The 20,039-nt window shown below is 46.4% G+C and overlaps 1 protein-coding gene and 1 pseudogene across 1 annotated transcript in view; one reads left to right on the forward strand and one right to left on the reverse strand.

Moving 5' to 3' along the window:
• Nucleotides 1-5,402: 5,402 nt before the first annotated feature.
• Nucleotides 5,403-20,039, forward strand: part of LOC126530899 (uncharacterized) — a 46,574-nt gene continuing 31,937 nt past the window's right edge. Inside the window, exons 1-4 of the mRNA XM_050178222.3 lie at nt 5,403-5,583; nt 16,218-16,457; nt 17,598-17,846; nt 19,690-19,874. Of these exons, the coding sequence (XP_050034179.2) occupies nt 5,511-5,583; nt 16,218-16,457; nt 17,598-17,846; nt 19,690-19,874 (747 nt within the window). The 5' untranslated portion in view covers nt 5,403-5,510. The remainder of the gene's footprint in view (nt 5,584-16,217; nt 16,458-17,597; nt 17,847-19,689; nt 19,875-20,039) is intronic.
• On the reverse strand, nt 15,379-15,551 carry LOC126532506 (U2 spliceosomal RNA; annotated as a pseudogene).

Here is a 20,039-nt window from a genome sequence, read left to right on the forward strand (position 1 = left end):
TGATTTTTTGTACATGACAGAAAAAAAGGGCTTCTTCTAATGTTCTTCTATTTTGCGCTGAAATTTAGATTCCCGTTACCACGTTTATGACTCATCACATACGGACGAGCTCCTCAGTATGGAATTATATCTGCGTGGTTGATTTTTCTTACGCAGGCAAATGCCCAGAATTACGGCTTCTTGATAGGTTAAAGCAGCCGTGCAACAAACTTTGGTTATCACTGTTTAAGCTTAGCGACGCGTCAATTGTAAGTTTGTTTGCTACACTGCGCTGTGCACGGTGTCAGAGAGAGAGAGAGAGGAATACAGGAAGGCAGGGATGTTAACCAGTCAATAGTCTGGTTGGCTACCCTACGCTGGGGGATGGGAGAAGGGGAAGAGAGAGAAGGGAGAGAGAAGGTGCATATACGTGTACGGACAGCACTTGAGTTAAAGCCGCTCGCGCAAACCAGAAGCTCTGAGAAAACACAGAAGTGCCTTCACTGCCTTCTCAGCTGATGATCGGTCGGGACGGTGCTCTAGAATTGTCTGTTCACTCAGAGGACGATCATCTAATTTTCTCAATGTGTTGGACAAAGATTGCCTTTGTGCTTGAAATTTGCGGGGGTCGCGTGAAGTCGGTGAGTGGTGGAGCGTCGATGTTCCAGCGGAACTAGTTTCGACAGCAATCATCCTGCAGAAAGCTTCCGCTACGTCAATCTCGCTGCATTGTTGGTGAAGGGCCAAAGACTGAAAAGGATGGCGCTGCTGAGGGGTTCCACGGAGACCACGAACAGTTCTCCATATGTGAGACAAAGGTTTTCATGGATCCAAAGATTCGCAGAATGATTTCCATCTTTGAGATGCAAGTTTGTCCATGCGACGCTGAATATTCTTTTGGGTTCTTCTGGCCAACCTCAAGTCATGTACAGACTTCGTGCGCCTGCATCTTCGCTCTGCACGACGACGAATTGCACGAAGCTTCTCTAGCTCAATGTTGTATTCGGTGCCTGTATACGTTCTCAGAAGCGAATGTTTCGCAGCCTCTAGGCTAGAGGACAAGTCATCACGACAGCCGTCTTCGACAATTGACTTGAACATTGGCCAGTCAATACATTGTGTGACGCCGGCTAACCTGGAGTCCGTCAACCCTTCAACCCTAAGATAAGTGGGTAGGTGGTCACTTCCCCGCGTTTCTATATCCGGAAAGCACCTGACCTTTCTAGTGAAGGAGCGTGAAACAAAGGTGAGGTCCAGGCAGCTACAGTAGGCAGTTCCACGTGGAAAGGTGGGGCTTCCATCATTTAACAAGCACAGTTCTTGTTCGGAGGCAAATGACACTAATCTTCTGCCTCTCGAGTTTATCTTAGAGCTTCCGCAGAGATGGTGGGGGACATTAAACACTCCAGTAATCACCAAAGGCTGCGGAGTCGCTGTCGTGATTCGCCGTAATCTCTCGCAGTCAAACCGACTTCAGGGCTATATGTAGGCTCCAATTAATGTGAAAGTGAGCTTTCCTTTCTTCACTGTCAGACATACGTATTGGTTTCCTTGGTCAGGTGACACTGGATGATGGACATACGTAAGATCACGTTGCATGAATGCGATGATCTTGATGCATTCTCCGTGGCTGGCGGACATGAAACACTCATACCCGGACAGTCTCATGTTATCTGATAGGGGCTCGCAGATGACGATGACTGGGAACTTATTCGTGAACACAAACTGCCGAAAGCCCGACATGCGTGACTTCAGTCCTCTGGCGTTCCACTGAAATATCGGCGCGTTCCAGACTTCGTCACGAAACGACGGCTTCTGGAGAGCCATGATTTTAACCAAAAGCCGCAAGTACTGGACTCAAAGTGTCCAGCATCTGTAGCGCGCTTTGCGCAGACGAATATTTCATGTTGGTAAGTATAACGCGAATGGCATTCATGAGCGACCGCAGAATGTTGATGACCTGGAGATCATCAGCCAGCGTCGCTTCAACAGTTGCCGAAGCCGTCGAAGTCGGTGCGTTTTGAGGTAACTTATAGCAGGGAGTTGTGCCCTCAGTAGCTCAGGCCTTTCTTCAGGACGGGTGAGCCTCTCCGCTTTGTTTAATTTCCTTGTATCTGTCGTGGTGGCGCAGTGCGGTGATGCGGCAGTCCTTCTGACAGTAGCTGGCGTGTACCTATATGCAGTTGCGGAATTTCGTGAACGTTTTCGGTGTCGATGCCGACGTCGCCGAACAGCGGCAGCAGCCTCTCGATGCGTTGAATTGTCCCCCACCATTCGTTTTAGAATCGCGAATTCCTTCCGCACCCGCGGGAAATCCTTTGATGAGGCCTTGTGAGGACCACTGCAGTTAGGGCACTTTAGAACATGTGTGCTGCAGGCGTCTTCTGAAAGGGACTCGGAGCACCGCGGGCACACGACGTTGTTCACACAGACACCCTTCACGTGGCCAATCTTGCAACACTTGAAACACTGGAGGGGCTTCGGTACGAATGGTCGTACTGGATGGCGGACATGTCCTACTTTGATGTGGGAAGGAAGGCTGTCTCCTTCAAACAAAATCTTCACACAGCGTGTGTTTCCCAGTCTGAAAATCCTTGTAATGAAATTGCCTTCTGTCGTTGGCTTTATCAGCGTCGGCAAGTCGTCATTAGGGATGGCACCGGCGACATCATAAATGACGCCCGCAGTACCATTGCCGCCTGTAGGGATCATTGATCACACCTTTGCATTATCGATATCAGTTATATTACGTAGGTCTTGTAGGGCGCTGCGATGTAAGACATCAACTGCCAGGTGCGATGTAAGACATCAACTGCCAGGACATTTTTCCGCGAGTTTATTCGCACGTCTTTAATCTCATTTGGTGCGATTCTCTCGAGTAACGAAAAGAGGACCTGTCTGTTGAGGAGCCGCAAATTGGCCGCCGGGTCCACGGGCTTGAAGAGCACAATCTGCGGCCAGCGCAGTGGTGCAATCTTCACGGTAGAAGCACTTGGCGACGAAGATGCGTGCAGTAGTCTTCTTTTTGCTGATCTACTCATCACGACCTGAAAGTCACCGTCCGACAAGTCGTAGCTGCCCGAAAATATTTCAGTGGCCTCGCTGTCTGTATCGCTTGACGCACTTCCGCGTTTCCTGGACGCTAGCCGACCTGACGGCTGCGCACCAGGAAGGTCCTCGGAGATCTCTTCATCCATTGCCGCAAGGAGGGAGCGGCAGCTCCCAGAAATGCCGGGAAACAAAGCGAAAAAGCGGAGACAAAAGTACAAGCGTTCTATCAGAGAATCACTTCGTCTTCCTCTCCGCACGGTGTCAGGTGATGCAAGTATAAGTATGGACGTGAGTAAAACACCAACACACTATCGTTGTCATGCCGTCGTCTCCATTTAAGACCTTCATGACATTGTAATAATTCATTTGTTGTCATGTGATCGCCATCATACCACCATCATCGCTCTATCGCTGTCACTGCGTTGTCATATTGTCGTTATCACGCCCCCATCTTCCAGCCATCATCGTCATACCATCGTCTTCGTTCCATCGACATCGGTCCGCAATTCTCATTCTATCGTCGCCATGTCATTGTCGGCATTGCATCGTCATTAAATAGCCAGAGTCATGCCATCGTGGTCGTTCTAAAGTCGCCATTTTGTTGTAGTGATCCCACACTCGTAATCCCATTTCTTCATCCTTTTGTCGTCACGCAGCCGCCGTCATTCCACCTTCTACATATCACTGTGGTCATTCCGTCATCATACAGTCGTCGTCAGTCCAGCATCGTCATACCATTGTAATCATTCTTTAGCAGCCTCATCCTATTGCCGTGATACCGTCGCCGTCATTCCAGCTTCATCACTATTTTGGTCACGCCATAGTCATCATACCATCGTCGTCTCTCCAGGGAAGACATTGTTCGGTCTCCATGCCATTGTCATTATTGCATCGTCGTCGTGCAGTTGTCGTGATGACGTCATAGTCGTTTCATCATCGTCATTTTGTCGTAGTGATTTGACTCGCCGTTATCCCAGCACCGTCATACCGTTGTCGTGAAGATGTCATCGTCGTATTAAGCTCCGTCATTTTTTTCACCACACCGCCATCGTTATTCCAGCATCGGCACCACGTTATCATCGGGCCGTCGCTGTCATATTATCGTTGTCAAACCTTTGTCGTCATTGCACCATCATCATGTAGTCGTCGTCTTCGCATTCCATCGTCGTTGTTTCATCGTCGCCGTACAGGCGTCGTCATGCCGTCGTGGCCGTTCCATAGTCGTCGTTCCTTCATTTAGGCTTAGCATAACGAGTTGATGCTGAGCGAGGTGATTTCGAGTGAAAAATGTGTCCAACTGGGTCGCGTGGTCGCTACTTGCAAATGGTCGCTAAGCAAGAACAGCGTTCTTCACAAACACCGGTGAAAGCTTTGCTTGAGCCGATTGCCACATCCCGTGGGATCCGCAGATTTTTTTTCATCGTATATTGCTTTTCTGAAAGTCACCAACACACCTTTCACGACGTGACGCAACACTGCTGTGTCCGGTGTGGGTAGGAGTAGCAATCACCAACTTCTACTGCTATCGTATTGGAGTGGCGGCCTCACCAATGTGCGCCAAGTGCAAGTGTGAAGAGACAGTCAGTCATCTTCTGTGCCACTGTTCTCGCTTTGATAACCAGCGTCAGACTCTCCAGTGTGCATTGAATAGTCTGGATGACAGGCCATTTACAGAAGCCATTTAAGATCTTGGGAGCCTGGCCTCACAGTTAGTTCATTAGTCCAGAAAGCAGTTCGAGCGCTTCTTCACTGCCTGAAGGCAACAGACTTGAGTGCCCGACTATAGACATCCTACACCTAACCTAGTGCATGTGAAAGTGCGGTATAGACTCATGTTTTCTCTCTCTCGCTTTCACTCCCCATTCTCCCCACGTGTAGGGTAGCAAACTTGACTCAGTCTGGTAAAACCTGCCTTTCCTTCATCCCTTCTCTCTCTCCCCCACGTCGATTAACGCTAAACAGATCATCAATGACAACATTCAGGCTTCCTTAAATTTGAATAGGATTCACATACGTGCGTTATGGAAAGAGCGTGATGGCGATGGAACGATAAAGAGTTTGCTCGTAGCAACAAAAGGCGAAGACTGCTCATTGCCGCATGTTTTCTTTTTCAGTTGGCGGCAGTGAACAAGTTCCGTACTATCGACAATAATTAAGCGCAGCGCTTCCTGTTTTCTGTGGCCCGTGACATCCCCGTACAGCCACTTATCGAAGGCTTCATTCGGTCGGCGATGTACAGATAAAGTTTCTCGGAACGCATGTATAAAAAGAAGATAGCTCAGGCACCTCTGTCACCCGCCAGCGCTGATAGGGGGCTTGGATGAGAGATATTTAGAGCCGGCCGCTCCCAATATCTCGCCAAGACTCCTCCCCGCCGTCAGGAGGGGCGTCACTTTCGCCCTTTCTGCAGCGAAGCCGGACGTATAAGCAACAACAAAGTCTGAGCGCATTACGGTCTCACGCGCGTGTTTACCGGAGCAATGCTGTTCATGCGCCGGGGGCTGGCCCTCGCCCTCCTGTTTGCGGCCAACACAGCTTTAATCAGTGGCTTGGGTAAGCTTGATTCTTTTACATGTATGCGGCTCCCAACGTGCGCAATTTTGCCGTGTTTCTCCTTGTTCAAAGCAATCGACTCACATTAGGCAACGCGATGGAACCGACTTTATGATGTTGATATTAGAAGCTGTACTGTTGTATGAAGCCACCTTCTAAAGTCTTCCTTTGTTCGTGTACATGAGCGGAGACAGTGCTGCACACTTCTCACTTGAGTTTGAACACAGGAACGTGTGTTCATGTCGCAGTAATCTTTTTTCCCCAGCATTAAACCTGCTGCTTCAGCTGCTCCAAGTGAACGGCAGGGCTGGTAGAAACTGGCTAGCAGTACTGTATCCTGCAATAGATCCTTATTAATTTCCTCATCATTTGATTATGCCTCACGGTCAGCAATGTGAAAGTCGCAGAACTCTGTCGACTGTACTCTGTCTTGCAATAAATTAGTCTTAATTTCCTCATCATTTGATTATGCATCACGGTCAGCGATGTGAAAGTCGCAGAACTCGGCTTGTACTTTCACGCACCTTTCGGAACCGCACTCTCAATACATGCTTATGTGTATGCCTCTAGCGGCGTGTACATTATACATAACTATTTCACGTCCCTTTTAGTGCGAGATTTAGTGCGTACTCACGTAGCCTTGTGTATGTGCATCAGTCTGTGGAAGCACATGTATGCGCGTGTACACTGTATAATTATACGGGTGCCTCTATATTTGGAGACTATGCACGTCAAGCTTAGACGTACCCCTGTGAGAACAAGCTTAACTTGTTCTATTTCTCCATTAAGCTTCCTTTCAAAACATCTTCGCAAAGTCATTCTGGCATCTGTTACGTCGCAATGCGTCCTCATTGCTAGCAAAAAAAAAAAAAAAAAAAAAAAAAAAAACTTGATAGCCGCCTTGTTGGTATGACATACTACTTTACGGTTGTGCGCTCAAATTTTGAAAAATCTAGAGTTTCATAGTTTGGCATGGAGCGTGCTACCAAGAGATAGGCTTATGCTACGTCTATTGGCCAAGTTCGTATTTTATTCCTACGCATGCCGCCATGCCTGCCGCCTTCTTTTGCATTGACATGATGAAAAAGGGATGTTGGCGCATGAATGGCGGCGCCAGCTGCTCCCTGTTTTGTAAGGAGTCAGTGTTTTGAATATACGCTCCTTTATGCCCTTATACGTAACTCTGCACTCACGTACGTGTAATATATGCGTACACCACGTATATATGCATGTAACGTATATATGCATATACTGCCACATGCACAAACATACTGTTCCAGATGGCACTCTAAATAACACAATTATTAAAATAAAGTCTCAGAACACCAGCGCGAACAAAACCGCAGTGCCGGTTAACATAAGCTCAGAACAGTAGAAATAAAACACTCTTACGGAAAATATTTCTTAGAAGGAGGATCGCATGGTGCAGGTACAGTGCGGTCCGCAGTTAAAGAGGGCACATCAGGATGTGACACGTGCAAACTTTTTTCTCTGGCAGGAGTACAATCGCGCCTTTTTGTGTCACAGTGCCAAACAAAGCGAGAGCCGCATTTAGAGTTGGTGTTTAACCGTAGACCACACTGTAAATCCGCTAACAGCACGGAAATATGCCACGGTCTCCAATTATTTTTAAGCGATTACACAGCCCTTTTGCGTGATCTTTGTTGACCATGGCCTGGCTAACTTATTTTTATTGAGTCGTCTCCGATCTAATGCTGTCATTGACAATTTAGGTGTACTTGACTTTGTTTACCTGCAAATTTCCTGATCTCATCACACCCCCCCGTTCTCTGCCGTCTTCGACTGCGCTTCCCTTTTCTTCAGATCCATTCTGTAACTTTACTAGAACACCGATTATCTGCCCTATACGCATCACGTGACCTACCCGTTTTTGGTAGGCCACGTGATTTCATTGCTTTAATGTCAATTAGAATATCGGCTACCTTCGTTTGCTTATTAAAGTTTTTTCAAAAATATAAAAAATTTTCCAATCCAATCCGTTTGCTTTTTAATCGCTACCGCTGTCTTTCTTTCTCTAAAAGTTACGGCTAACATTTTTGATTCCACAACTAGTTTCGTGGTTCATAACTTGTTTTCAAGCTTCTTTGTTAAGCTCCACGTTTGTGCCCCGTATGTTAGGAACGGTGGAAGGCAATGACTGTTCAATTTTCTTTCCAAGGGTAGCAGTAAGCCGCCGGTAACGACTATATAACGCCTGCCGTATGCGTTCGAACCAGTTTTTATTAATCATTAAGGTTACTTAAACAGGAAATTTACAGACATAAGATGGCATCAACTGGCCTAAGACTGTGGTAATTAGAGATCGCTGGGAGAGAACGTCGTCCTGCAGTGGACATAAATAGATCGATCATGATGAAGATGTTATTTTATTTACCATGTCTAAAACACGTCTTGTTTAGAACAAGTCTTCTTACTTCCTTACGTGAGAAAAGGTTCACCAGAAGATGGAGAGTTGAAGGGAACAACATTGAGCGAACGAGAGAAGCCTCGGGTGTGAACCAATGCTTTTACAGTTGGATTCGTTTCTTTCTTTTTTTTTTGTCGTAACTCTGGATCTTTCATGAGGCTTCCGTTGTTCGTCCCTTCTTGATCGCTGTCCCAGCGAACCTGCTTGTGCCGCTAAAGAAGCGCTCAAAAACGTTAGATGCTTCTTTTTATGTTGCCCTGCGGGAAACTAAAGAAAACACACCAAGCTTATATTGAGATGAAATTAAAGTAATGTTTGGGAAGATGCATACAAGTAAATTTGGAAGTGTCTCGGTTAATTACGGGCTATATGAATATTACGAAACCCTCGTGTTCTGCCTGTTCAGGGGCCGTTGCATAAAACACTTGCAAAGTTTAATTGCTGCCCTGGGAGATCGAAAACTGGCACCAATAATATTGTTACGTGCAGAAACGTGTTACGTGCGTGTTCTGTGCGAGAGGTACGAGGATCGATACCCCGCACCTCCACCAGAATGTTACGTGTAGAAAGACACAGACGAAAGAGGCTATTTACAGGCTATTTACACTGGACTGGAGCCAGAGTGCCAGGCCGACATTCACTCGCGCCAAGGACACAGACCCACTTCGTCTGTTATGTTAGGGAAAATGGGGGCCATGCGATAAGTTGAAGTGTGTAGAATAATTATGCGCTTTGAAAATATTTTCTTAATACTTGCCTCCATAGCCTCCATATTCCTCTAACGCGCAGTTGGTATTACCGGTTTCCTTGGTAACTAAAGGAGGTACGTTATTTACTCATATTTCGTTGAAGCGAGAAACATGTTTTAAGTGATGCTGGATCAAGGATTAAACTGTGTAGATTATTTGCATCTTTGTTTTCGTGGAATATTATTTATAGAAGCGTTCCAGAGCGTTACGAGCGTACTTTATGAACCACGTAGTAAGTTTACCCAATGTCCAGAAAGAACTCAAAGGAATAGAAAGTTGACATTTCGAAAGAATATAGAAGGCATCTCATGGGTCATGCGGGCAGAGTCAAGTGCGTCAAGTAATTAGGGATCTTGCAATAAAATTTTTCTTAAGCAAGTACTCGAAGGAAATACATGCGGGCAACGTTTCAGACTGGTGAGTCATAAGTTTAATTACAGGAAATTAGAATTGTTAATGCAGCTGCTCAGAGGGAACCAGTTCGCTGGAAATTGAGCTACGATTTTGAAAGGTCGCACAAGTCTGCTCTCTTCTTTCACATCAGGTAGAACATATAACTATTGATTTGACATAAATATACGGGCCGCGCAGACTAAGAATTCCGCCTCCCCTCCTCCCTCCCCCCAGAATCTCCTACCCACACAAAGCCCTCCCGAACCTACGCAAGTAGCTGGAGAACAGCAAAGCCATGAACATGGCTCCGCTGCATGGAATTTTGGATAATCATTAATACAGCGTAGGTAAACAACCTCCCGTAGTTCAGGCTGGTGTCCCTTGATCTCGCCCCCCCCCCCCCCCCTTCCGCAAGATAAGCAGGCGCCAAGTGATCTAGGAAACTCGTCGAAGCGAGTACGCAGTAAGTTATGAGTGCGGAACACCAGGATGCGTTAGTTATTTGAGTTGACGGATTTGGGAGCAGCGAAAATATACGACAAGCGAAGGAAGGCACATGTAAATAAATTATTCTTGCGTGCGTGTGTGCTGCTTTTCGTGTACGTTCACGCTGTTCTTAAATACCTGAGGAGCGTTGGATACGAGCTCTACAGCTGCCTACATATAAAGATACAGCAATGGCGTACCTGAACCGAGCCGAGGCAAACACATTCCACACGCCGCGCACCGCGCAAGTGCTGCCGCAGGCTAATGTAAGACTTTGTTGTCGCTGCGCGTAGCACGCGACGTAGCTGCAGCAGCCTATGCTCAGTCAAGCGATTTTTGCTATTATTAAGGACATTCCGAGGGGGAAAAAATGGCGTGGCTAAACGAAAAGAAAAAGTAAACACCTGGTAACGTACGCAGGTTTTGGGTATTTCATTATAGTATTTCATGAAGGTCAAAGCATAGCTTTATGAGTTTATAACAAACATGGTTACATGCAGGATGAAATTGTGCTGTCGCCAGTATTTTCAAGAAAGTGCAAAGAATCTGCAATGCTTTGACTGAGCTGTGTTTATGATATAGAAGGTATGGAAACGCAGGGCAACACGCGCGCATTTTCTGCGTTAATCTCATTCCTGCCGGCTCATCGAACAGGCGTCTCGGATCTGGGGATATCGACGCAATCAGTATTACTTTAAATTTCTATAAGCTCTTGGCATTTCTGTACCGTACCTTGCCAGCAGTATCCGGCTTTAACATCTTAACCTATCTGTACGCTTGCCATAACTAATCCTAGGTCAGACACGTTATATTTCGTTGCCCAAATGAAATAGAACACTGAATGGGGCCGTTTGTTCTGGCCCGGGTCCGGCCCAAGCCCACAAGTACCATTGCCGAATCCGGTGAACCTGGACGTAGCCAGCCCGGCCGGGCTCGGTTCATGAGCACTTGAGCCTTGAGCGCAAGCAAAGCATGGTCCAGTTCTCGGTGTTGTGAAGATACCAGCCGCATAGATTCTTTGCAAGTGATAGATTTCACTGTTAGGTTTCCCACTGGAGTTGTTGCTGACAAGTGGATTAAAGAAGAAAAAAAGAGTACATCATCTGTTCATTAAGCTCGGGCGTTAGTGTGTGATATGATCGCCCACACCACATTTGCTACATATTTGTACGGAAATATACAACAAAGGCATATAGGTGACTGCTCCTGTACACGTCGCTAACCACTTCATCTCACTCTTGAATCTCGAAGAAGTACTGTAGTGCACAAATGTATTTAAGTGAATAAGATAGGCGGGAATGCAAATTTAGATACGCTGATCTTTAGGCTCTCAGAATTTCGTAATACATTGCAGCTGGAAGCACTTCCAGCTCCGTTACATACAAACAGGTGGCACGCAATATTAACAATCATGTGCGACCATACTGGCACATGGAACAAGGTATCTGTATTGCTTTATTCGGCTTCATTTTGTAGTTGTCAATTTTTAAATTAGCAATTGATGTATCTATTTCATAATATGAGTGAATTTCGGCTTTTTCTACTTTTGTTTTAACATAATGAATGTTAAGCACAGTCCACTCACAGCGTAGAAAACGCAGCTTTTTTTTTTTACTCCATTAAGTTTTTCAAGATCCTATACTTCGCTAACGCTTATTTCCAGCAAATCCACGCAGTGGCAGGCAGAAAGAATAAATAGCAATGAACCCGAGGACCGCGTCATCTAATGAGTTAGAACTTCGAAAAGATGCATGCTGAGAATTTTATGTTTTATTTTCGACATCCCCATTCAGCAACGTTACACACCTTTGCAGCATCCACATGACTTCGAAGTATTTACCCAAGAACACTTGAAAGTCTGAAGTAATATGTTGGACAAATTATGAAAGAAAATACGACACAATATTCAGCTCTCTTTACTAAAGATAGAAGAAAATAAATCGAAACCATGCAGTTGCGAGTTGCACTATGCCTTTGCATGCAACATACTTTGCAAATACATGATTGCAGAATTTATTTACTGCTGCGTTAATGAATTATTTCTTGATGTAAGGCACCATGCCAAATGTGTTTCATATATTTATTGCATTAAAATGTGCAAAGATAAGGCAATGCAAGGCGGAACATTATTCAGTGCATCCAGAAGGATAACTATTTTAGTGTAGAAAAAAAATTTCCAACGAACCCCTCGTGCTATTGAAAAATACAAGTAGCACTGATATTTTTTTCGCTACTTGAGCTCGCGACTGCTTTCGTAAAAAATGCTTTGCGCAAGTGAAGGCAGTCTAGGGAATTGTTTTTCTGTGAGCCCTCCACTATTCAAATAAATGTCCCGTCTCTTCAACGCCTATCACATTAAAATAATTCCATTATGTCTATCAAATATCGGCCTAGCGCCGTTGCCCGCCGCTTTATCTGAGGCATCTTGTTCGACGTGATGTCTGCAACTGCGCACAGAACGTTGACAACGAATTCTGCCACTATCATCAATTTGAAACACAAAGGTGATCGATGTCCAACGCATGCAGAAAACTAGATGAGTGTCCTGTGAGGGAACAGTCAATACTAGAACACCGCCCCCACCGATCGAGGCAGTGAAGACACCTTTGTGCTTTCTGAGAACGTGCTTGTCTGAGCGCCTTTGACTCCGTAGTGCTGCTCATGCATGTCTCTATCCTTCCCTCTCTCCCTCTCTTCTTTATATTCCCCTTCGCCCTTCCCCCAGCATACGGTACCCAAGCGGCCTGTTGATGGATAAACATCCCTGCCTTCTTTTTCTCTCCTTGTTGGTGTCCATGACACCGCGACAAATTTGCCTAATTCTTCGTAGTTTTGTTGCGACTAAGCGATGTCTCACCACTCTTGAAACTCGTCCTTCACCACCACTTCCTAGCCGGCTAATGCGCTTTCCCTTGCTCTCCGACAGGGCGCGCTCACGCCTCTCGCTACCTGCTTTCGAACGGCGGGTCGCCCGTCTCTCATCCGGGCGCGAACCACGCCTAAAATATTCCGAAGCCTGAATAACCCGGAAACTACGTCGGTCAGAGTTTCCCAGTGCCGCGAATACGCAAATAGTGGGGCGTAAGTGGATACGCGTAGCCACTGGTACCATTTCAACTAACACTGAGGCGAAGAGGGGAAGGGGGGAGGGGAAGCGCCGCCAACGCACACTAGTCGGTAGAGTGTATCGCTACTGTGTCGTGGCCTGCCTGCTCCCGCTTTCTGCTATCCCGCAGGCCGACAGGCGCCACAGGCTCAAAATTCTCTAAGGGCCAACTCACGATCAATCTGCACGGCCTTCCGCACACGTGCGGTCGTGCGGAGAACAGCACATGTCACACACAGATGCACAAATTTCGCTTGACACTTGGTACACACGAGCAGTATAAGACACACATGTGCAGCTGTGTGCGACATGTGGGGTTTTTAGCATGTCCGCACGCGTGTGGAAGACGTGCGGAAGGCGTGTAGAAGGCCGTGCGGATTGAGAGTAAGTCGACCCTACGGGCGGCAATATTTACAGTCGTGACTCTTGCGAAATTACAACTATCATAACCGGGCGCATAAGAGGCCCGATTGAAGACCGACCAGAGCCGGAAGTTCATATGGCCGAGCCCATGCAGTGCTCTAAAGCAAACGTTGCCTTTTTGCCTATGAAACCACCCTCTTTTCTCATCTCGCGGACTGTGTAAGTCTTCCTGCTTGAACCTTGAACGCAAGGTCTGTGAGCTTGACCAGCTCAGTCCTTTCTTGTAGATAAAATCTCGCTGTCTGCGTGCTTGAGCGCTGTTTGAAGATAGGCGCTTCATGGTCTATTATACTTTGTTACTCGATACTTTTGACCCGGAAATATTATTTGCTCCACACATTTTTTGTAAATGTGAGATTCCTCTTGGGGTCGCATCGGCTGCAGACATTTCTGATCGTAACAAAGTCCTATAAAATGTTCTTTACATAGGTTGGTATTTTATTGTAGCGTGGAATCCAAGAAAATTCGAAGTCCTTATAATCCTGTGCGAAATGTTCTGGTCACATCCATCTGTCATCCACCGTGGTAGCGCAGTGACTTTGGTGCTGCGGTGCTAATACTGACAACGCAGGATGAAATCCTGGCCACGGCGGCCGCATCTAGATGGGGGTGAAATGCAAGAACACCAGTGGTACCGAGCACTGGGTGTACGTTAAAGAACACCAGGTGGTCCAAAATAATTTCTGCTTCACCTGCACCCGTGTAAGATTCTCTCCGTGTTGTGTGACAAAGAGAACACCTTCGTTTCAACAACACTGTCCGTAGCCAATTTAGCGACGCACAAGCTTGCAAGCAGGCGGCCAGGCTAAACTGCTTTGAGCGAAGGGCGCGTGTCTCCCGTATACAGTGCAAATAAATGCTTGACAAGTAGGACTTCTCTTACTTAAAGAACACGCTCAATAATATACATATAAGGTAATTTCTTCAGAATTGAGACGTCTTCCATATGTGCGAAGAGGATTTTGACCCACCTGGTTGATGTCTGAGTAAATCTCAGTATCTCAGAAATAGGGAAGCTGAAAATCTCTCACCTTACACGTCTTTTTTTTTGTATTCCGTTGCAGATAACTGCAACGGAATGCACAGCGTCGCGGGTTTAAGACGCAACACTACGTTTTTTTTTTACCGTGAAGCATTCCTTGTGTCAAACCAGGCACATTGCGGTAGGTGAGTAAATAGATAGTCTCCTGTCAAGCCTTATTTCGGGCCTCTTCAATAAAAAGAATTACGTGTGTGATTGCGGGCATTGGACTATAGGTTCCTCCAGTATAACAGCCCGATGATCTGCCCATTAAACCAGATACGCATATGCGCATCTGTCGGGCCAACTAGCGCTTTCAGGCTATAAACGCGTGTGTTACGTCGCATGGCAACAATTCGCTTAGGACCGGGAGAGCACGTGATCGAGCGCCAGGTTAGACTATAAGTCACACATGCAGGAAATGGAACGCGCTAAAACTGTCCGCATTACCATTCTCCTTCGCGCACGTTCACACCGCATAGCTACGTGTCGCTCTTTAAGACGAGGGCCCGCCATATTCCGCCATCTATTCCTAGTGGCACTTCGAGATGATATGTTACACTGTGCCGCTTTCGGGGTTCGCCAAATCTCCTGCGTCCTCTTCTTGTGACTGCTAACGCACAGGTCGCGACGTTTCTTCGCCGGAGCTCAACTGCACCTATAGCATACGAGAGCAGAGTCTAAGCGTCTCATCTGTAGAAAATTTTGCATTCTTGTGGGACAGATTTATTTATCAAATAAAGCTGCGTGGAAGTTTACAACGCCTATGCAAAATTAAGAACGATAAGTTTTGTTTTGTTCGAAAATCACAGTGTTGTGTTCCGTGACACGTATACACTCCTCATGATGAATCTTCTCTTAGAATGCGGCCATCTGCAGTGCGCATGACCGACGCTACAGCCCTATGATATTGCCATATCGCTGCCAGTGACGTATGTGTCGTGTACTGACGTAAAGTACCACAATGAACTACTCGCTTAGTAGTCATTTCAAGCGAAGCACGTAGGGACGCGGTAATCTTTTTATTTCGATGACCGCCTCAGCAGCGTGTGCTTTGGTAACACAACACGCTTTGCACTTTCCGCGTTTTCTCTCACGTGGGCGCCTCGCGCCCCACGCCGATGCATGGGGTTCTACAGCGAAGCTGTTTATGACTAGGCTTCCGTACATTTTTGTTCTGCGTGTGAAAGCACCGTGGGTCGATCCCGGAGATAGTGAAATACCGGGCTGACCCGCGGCGGAGGTGACGTAGGCTTCCAGCACTCCTGCAACTTGCAAAATTAAGTTTTGGGTCCGAATAGAACTTGCATTAGATATTGAGCTGATAAGAACAGATACTACACTTCGATCCGCGTCAGCCATGTCTACGTTCGCACCGCCCTCTCTTGTTGTCGGCGTTCCAAGCGCTTGCGTATCTACTTTACTTTCGTTCTGCTCTCCCGTGGTGGCGATCCCATCGAAACGTCACGCGTGTCTAGTTTCCTCCGGATCCGCGGGGTGGCGGTCCTGTCGTCCACGCGAATGTATATAAAAATCACGGTAAATGAGTTCATACCTTTGTTGAAAATTGTGTGTCACCCCTGTGTCGTGTGCTAAGCAGCTGCGCTGGTCATCCACTTTCACAGAGTAGAATGGCTCATTATTTTTTATTTTTGTTTTGTGCCTCAGTGACCGTCTTGTCACTGGTGTAAACCAACACCGACGAAAGCGGCCATGGCAACTTACGTTGTAAAATTTAGAGGCATAGTTTTTTAGTTACCTGGAAGAAAAAAAGAAGCCTATTTGGACAAGTTCTAGACAAGACAGATTACCGGGAGTACGCGTACATGAGCTATATACACAAACTGAAAAAAAAAAAATGTGGCACGATAAGAAGGGTGAATACGCTTATTATCAAGCATGTAGGAAAGTATACACCAATTGTCTTCCTTAAAGTCTAGTAAGATGTAACAAGATCAGACTTGTCATTGGGATGCCACGCTTTATCGACGAATGAACCCAACAGCGTGGTTGCGTTTGTTTACGTAGGAACACGCGAAATTCCTGCCTCGTTCCAAGCTATCGGACAATCCTATACCGTCAGTGAATGCTCACCCGGGGCCCGCTCCAGTGAGTCTCCAGTAGCGTCGGAATTCAGAGAGAGCTACCGAGAGGATGCCAAGACGGGGCAGAGCAGAGCGGCTCTTGTCATTGACCTCGGGGCCCTGCAGTCCGTGCGCTTCCTTGAAGACTGCGTTCTCAACGAGACCGTACAGATCAGCGGTAAACGTAAGTGCGTGGAGGTGGTTCTTTTCACTTCACAATGATACACTAAAGAAAACACGCGCTCGACCTTAATATGAAATAACAAAATCGTTTGGTTTGGAAGAATGCTCTTATATTCTGCTTTCCGCAGTCGGTGCGCTGTCGCTGCAGAAAAAATAATAATAATAAGGGCTATTTCTGAACTTCGTGCGCGAATCACCGCGCCTACTCGAATCCTGAAACGAAACGCTACAGTTTTCAGTATCGTGACATGTAGAGCTTTATTTTTCCAAGCACAAAAAAATTTATTATAGTTGTCGGGAAAAGTCCTTGCTAGTCTTGCAGCACAATACCATACTTTACATATCATATAATAAGATTGATAGCCTCGAACAGACGTCCTCAGAGTGCGTGACATCACGCGTCCTTTCGTGAAAATTTTAAGGTTGAGTCGGCCTCAACAACTCTAGCCGCTTTGAAAAGAATAGCCCATACGTTATGCTGGGTCACCTTAAAACAACAAGGAAGAACTATGCTAACCTGTCTGCTAAGTTGACCCAACAGACGTTATGCGCTTCGAATGATCTAAAATTTCACGCCTGTTTAGAAAGTACAAGCAAACTTGATCGACAAACTGACTGCCCTCAATTAAAAACTTAGGAAATGAACTGCTGCCACATTCGTAATCCGGAGCTTACATATTTTGAGGTTGGAGTAAGAGTCCCCACAGCTCAACTTGAATTGAGCCTTGGCCACACATCGAATGACTGATCACGTAGACAGAGACCGCTTAAGGAAAGCATCTTTATTCCGTTTTATCCCTTAATCTTTGCTAACAGTCCTATGAAAGCCGCGAAGATCACTGAGATCCTAAAGGAAAATTTTTGTGCGCTAACACTACGACCACGAATGCATGTGTTATGTGCTTAGGACCATCCCAACTTTTATCCCCAAGTTTAGATGAGCCAACCGAGCACGCTCTTGGTTAACCTCCCTGGCTTTACCTCTCCGTGTTTTGTCGCTATGAAATTACTTGAACCGACTCTACCACAGACTGAGGGATTTCATGGTTCGAAGTTAGCAATACAGTGAAGTTTAGCACTGATGTTTTCAATGCTCTGACCTGCGCATTTGTTCTTTTCTTTCTTTTTTTTTTGGTCGCAGAGTGCTCAAGGGTAAACGCGGATGCGGTAAACACGTTTAACTTTAACCTCCTCAAGGGTCGCAACGGTTCCCTGGTGTTCCCCATACGCCAGATGCTGAGCATGCCTCCATCCAACGAGAGGCCCATCACTGGAACGTGTAGGGACCAGCCGTGCATAACGTGGACGTACCGACAGACTCCCGTCACAAGGAAGGCCGACGACGGTACAGTGATAGAGACTCGTGACGTGTACTCGGCCGTATGGACCGGTAAGCATGCACTTCGTAACACCACGGCTGCGTACGCTCAAAATACACCAGCGGATACATACGTGCCAACTGTGAGCGCCATGTCTCATTTCATGTCATGCTTTGATCATTGAAGAATGTGTCGTTTGCGGAGGAGCCGGTGGCACAATAGTCGCTGACATTTCCAATTTGGTCTAAACGAATCACTCGCACAACTGCGCCTATAATAGGCGCATGCGTCGACCATTGCTGAATTCGTGTGCTTTAGCGGGGAGAAATCTCGACGTGAAAAAAAAGTAAATGCGGGAAAATAGAGTATAATAAGGCCTTTTGCAGGTGAAAAAGGCATCCAGCAATAATTATAAAAAGATAATGAATGAATTGGTTAAGTAATTAAATAATTTATTTATTTATCCCGTTTAGATACAGAAGAGAAGCAGAAGCTCATGGACTACTGAGTTGAGACAAAAGTCCTTGTCGTTAGGCGCAGATGCACTACTACACATGGCAGCACTTTTCCCAGCAAATTCATATGCGATTGATAGGGAACGCTTGCATGCGTATCTTGCAGATCACGGCAAATCCACACCAGGTAACCTGATAACGTTTTGGAAGTGACGTAGTGTGCTGATAGTCCCTCTGCTGAATAAATATTGGCCCACGAAAAGCTTTTGAGTTAGAGTGCTCTTGTGGCATAGCTGGCACACGTACCAGCTATAGCTCACGTAAGCGCCCTCGTTCAGAACAGTTATTATATTTCGGGCTCTCTTGCCCCCCTCTATTCTGTGTACTTCATCGTCTGCAAGTCTACTCGTTACCTTAACATGTAGAGCATGCCTTTCAATCTTCTTTATCAAACATACCTGCTCTTGTTCAGATTGCCGGAACGTTCGCCCCATAGAATGGGGGGGGGGGGGGGGGGTGCATTTCCTGCGGCTTTGGTGAGGCTCCGCTTATAATACACTTTTTTTGTATATCTTGGTGTAAGCTAGCTTAATTCATTTAAGCTTTATTGTACATTTCCCTCGTGCAGAGGCAGTTTCATGCAAACTGAAAAAGTCAGCGATCGAAAGTTGGTGTGGGGCCTAAATTTCATCTTTCGACCAAGGGATATAGCAAGAATTTCAAACTAATGCCATCATTAGGAAAGACATTGTCTTCTCCCAATAGAAAAGCCTGTAAGGGTCTTTGTGTAGCTGTAAAGTCTGAAAAATCAGTTCGCAGTCATCCCCTTCGTTCTGCTTCCGTACCCACGCGGAACAGTCGCTCACGCGAAACAATACCCACCGCGCTCCGCGCATCACTGCGCTGAGCTTTGATATCGGCACGCATGTCCTCGAGATGAGTAGATAAGTGGCGCGACCTTCTACCTGTATTACGTCGCGATGCGTCGGAAGCCGCAGTATCGGCGGTGTCGTTACCCACCAGCAGAGGACATTGCCGCCTAGTCAGAGATGAAATTTCTTTGTCTCTTGTTCTGCCGGCCAATCAGGCCAATCGACAGGAAGGAGAGGTCAACTGACTTGTTTAACGATGTGTCCCGAAGCAGCGTACAACGTTTTTAATTTTGTGCACGATGAAGAAGAAGAAAAAAACTCACAGGAAATGAGCTAATGAGCCGAAACGTGCAAAAGCACCCGATACCGAAAGGTGACCTAGATTGTATAAGCACCCTGCTGCGAGAAACGTAGGTATTTCATTATTGTGTGGTGTGTCAGAAGTCGAAAGCGAACGTCATTGAATGGTGTAGAGTTAGCTCCTGCCACATGTGCGGCGTTCTGAGAACCTATGGGAAACGCTGTACGTGCGAGAGCTTAGAGAAGAGTACATAAACCAAGTCTCAGTTCCTCCTCTCCGGGTTCAGATTTTACAGACAAAAATTCCTGGCACTCGATGTCCGCTCAACGAAATGTTCCTCTGGCTCTCCGAATGTGTCACCGGGAAACAGTCACTCGGCCAAGCAAGAATAGCAGTGAAGTCACCGAGCAGTACGACGTCATGGAAATAATGCACTTCACTCACGACGCGGTAATCGCCGAAGATCTGGAGGTGAGGAGACATAGAGACAAGGTGTGTCTGCTTAGACAAAACTGCTAGAGACCACCGCTTGGGGGTGCTACCTCCACCTGATCAGAATCTTCTAGAGCTCTTGCTAAACGAAGGTAACATAATACGCCTGTCTTTGGTAAGACAACAAAAAAGCTTTAAATTTAT

This window comes from Dermacentor andersoni, chromosome 5 (genome assembly GCF_023375885.2).
Source record: "Dermacentor andersoni chromosome 5, qqDerAnde1_hic_scaffold, whole genome shotgun sequence".
Taxonomy (NCBI): domain Eukaryota; kingdom Metazoa; phylum Arthropoda; class Arachnida; order Ixodida; family Ixodidae; genus Dermacentor; species Dermacentor andersoni.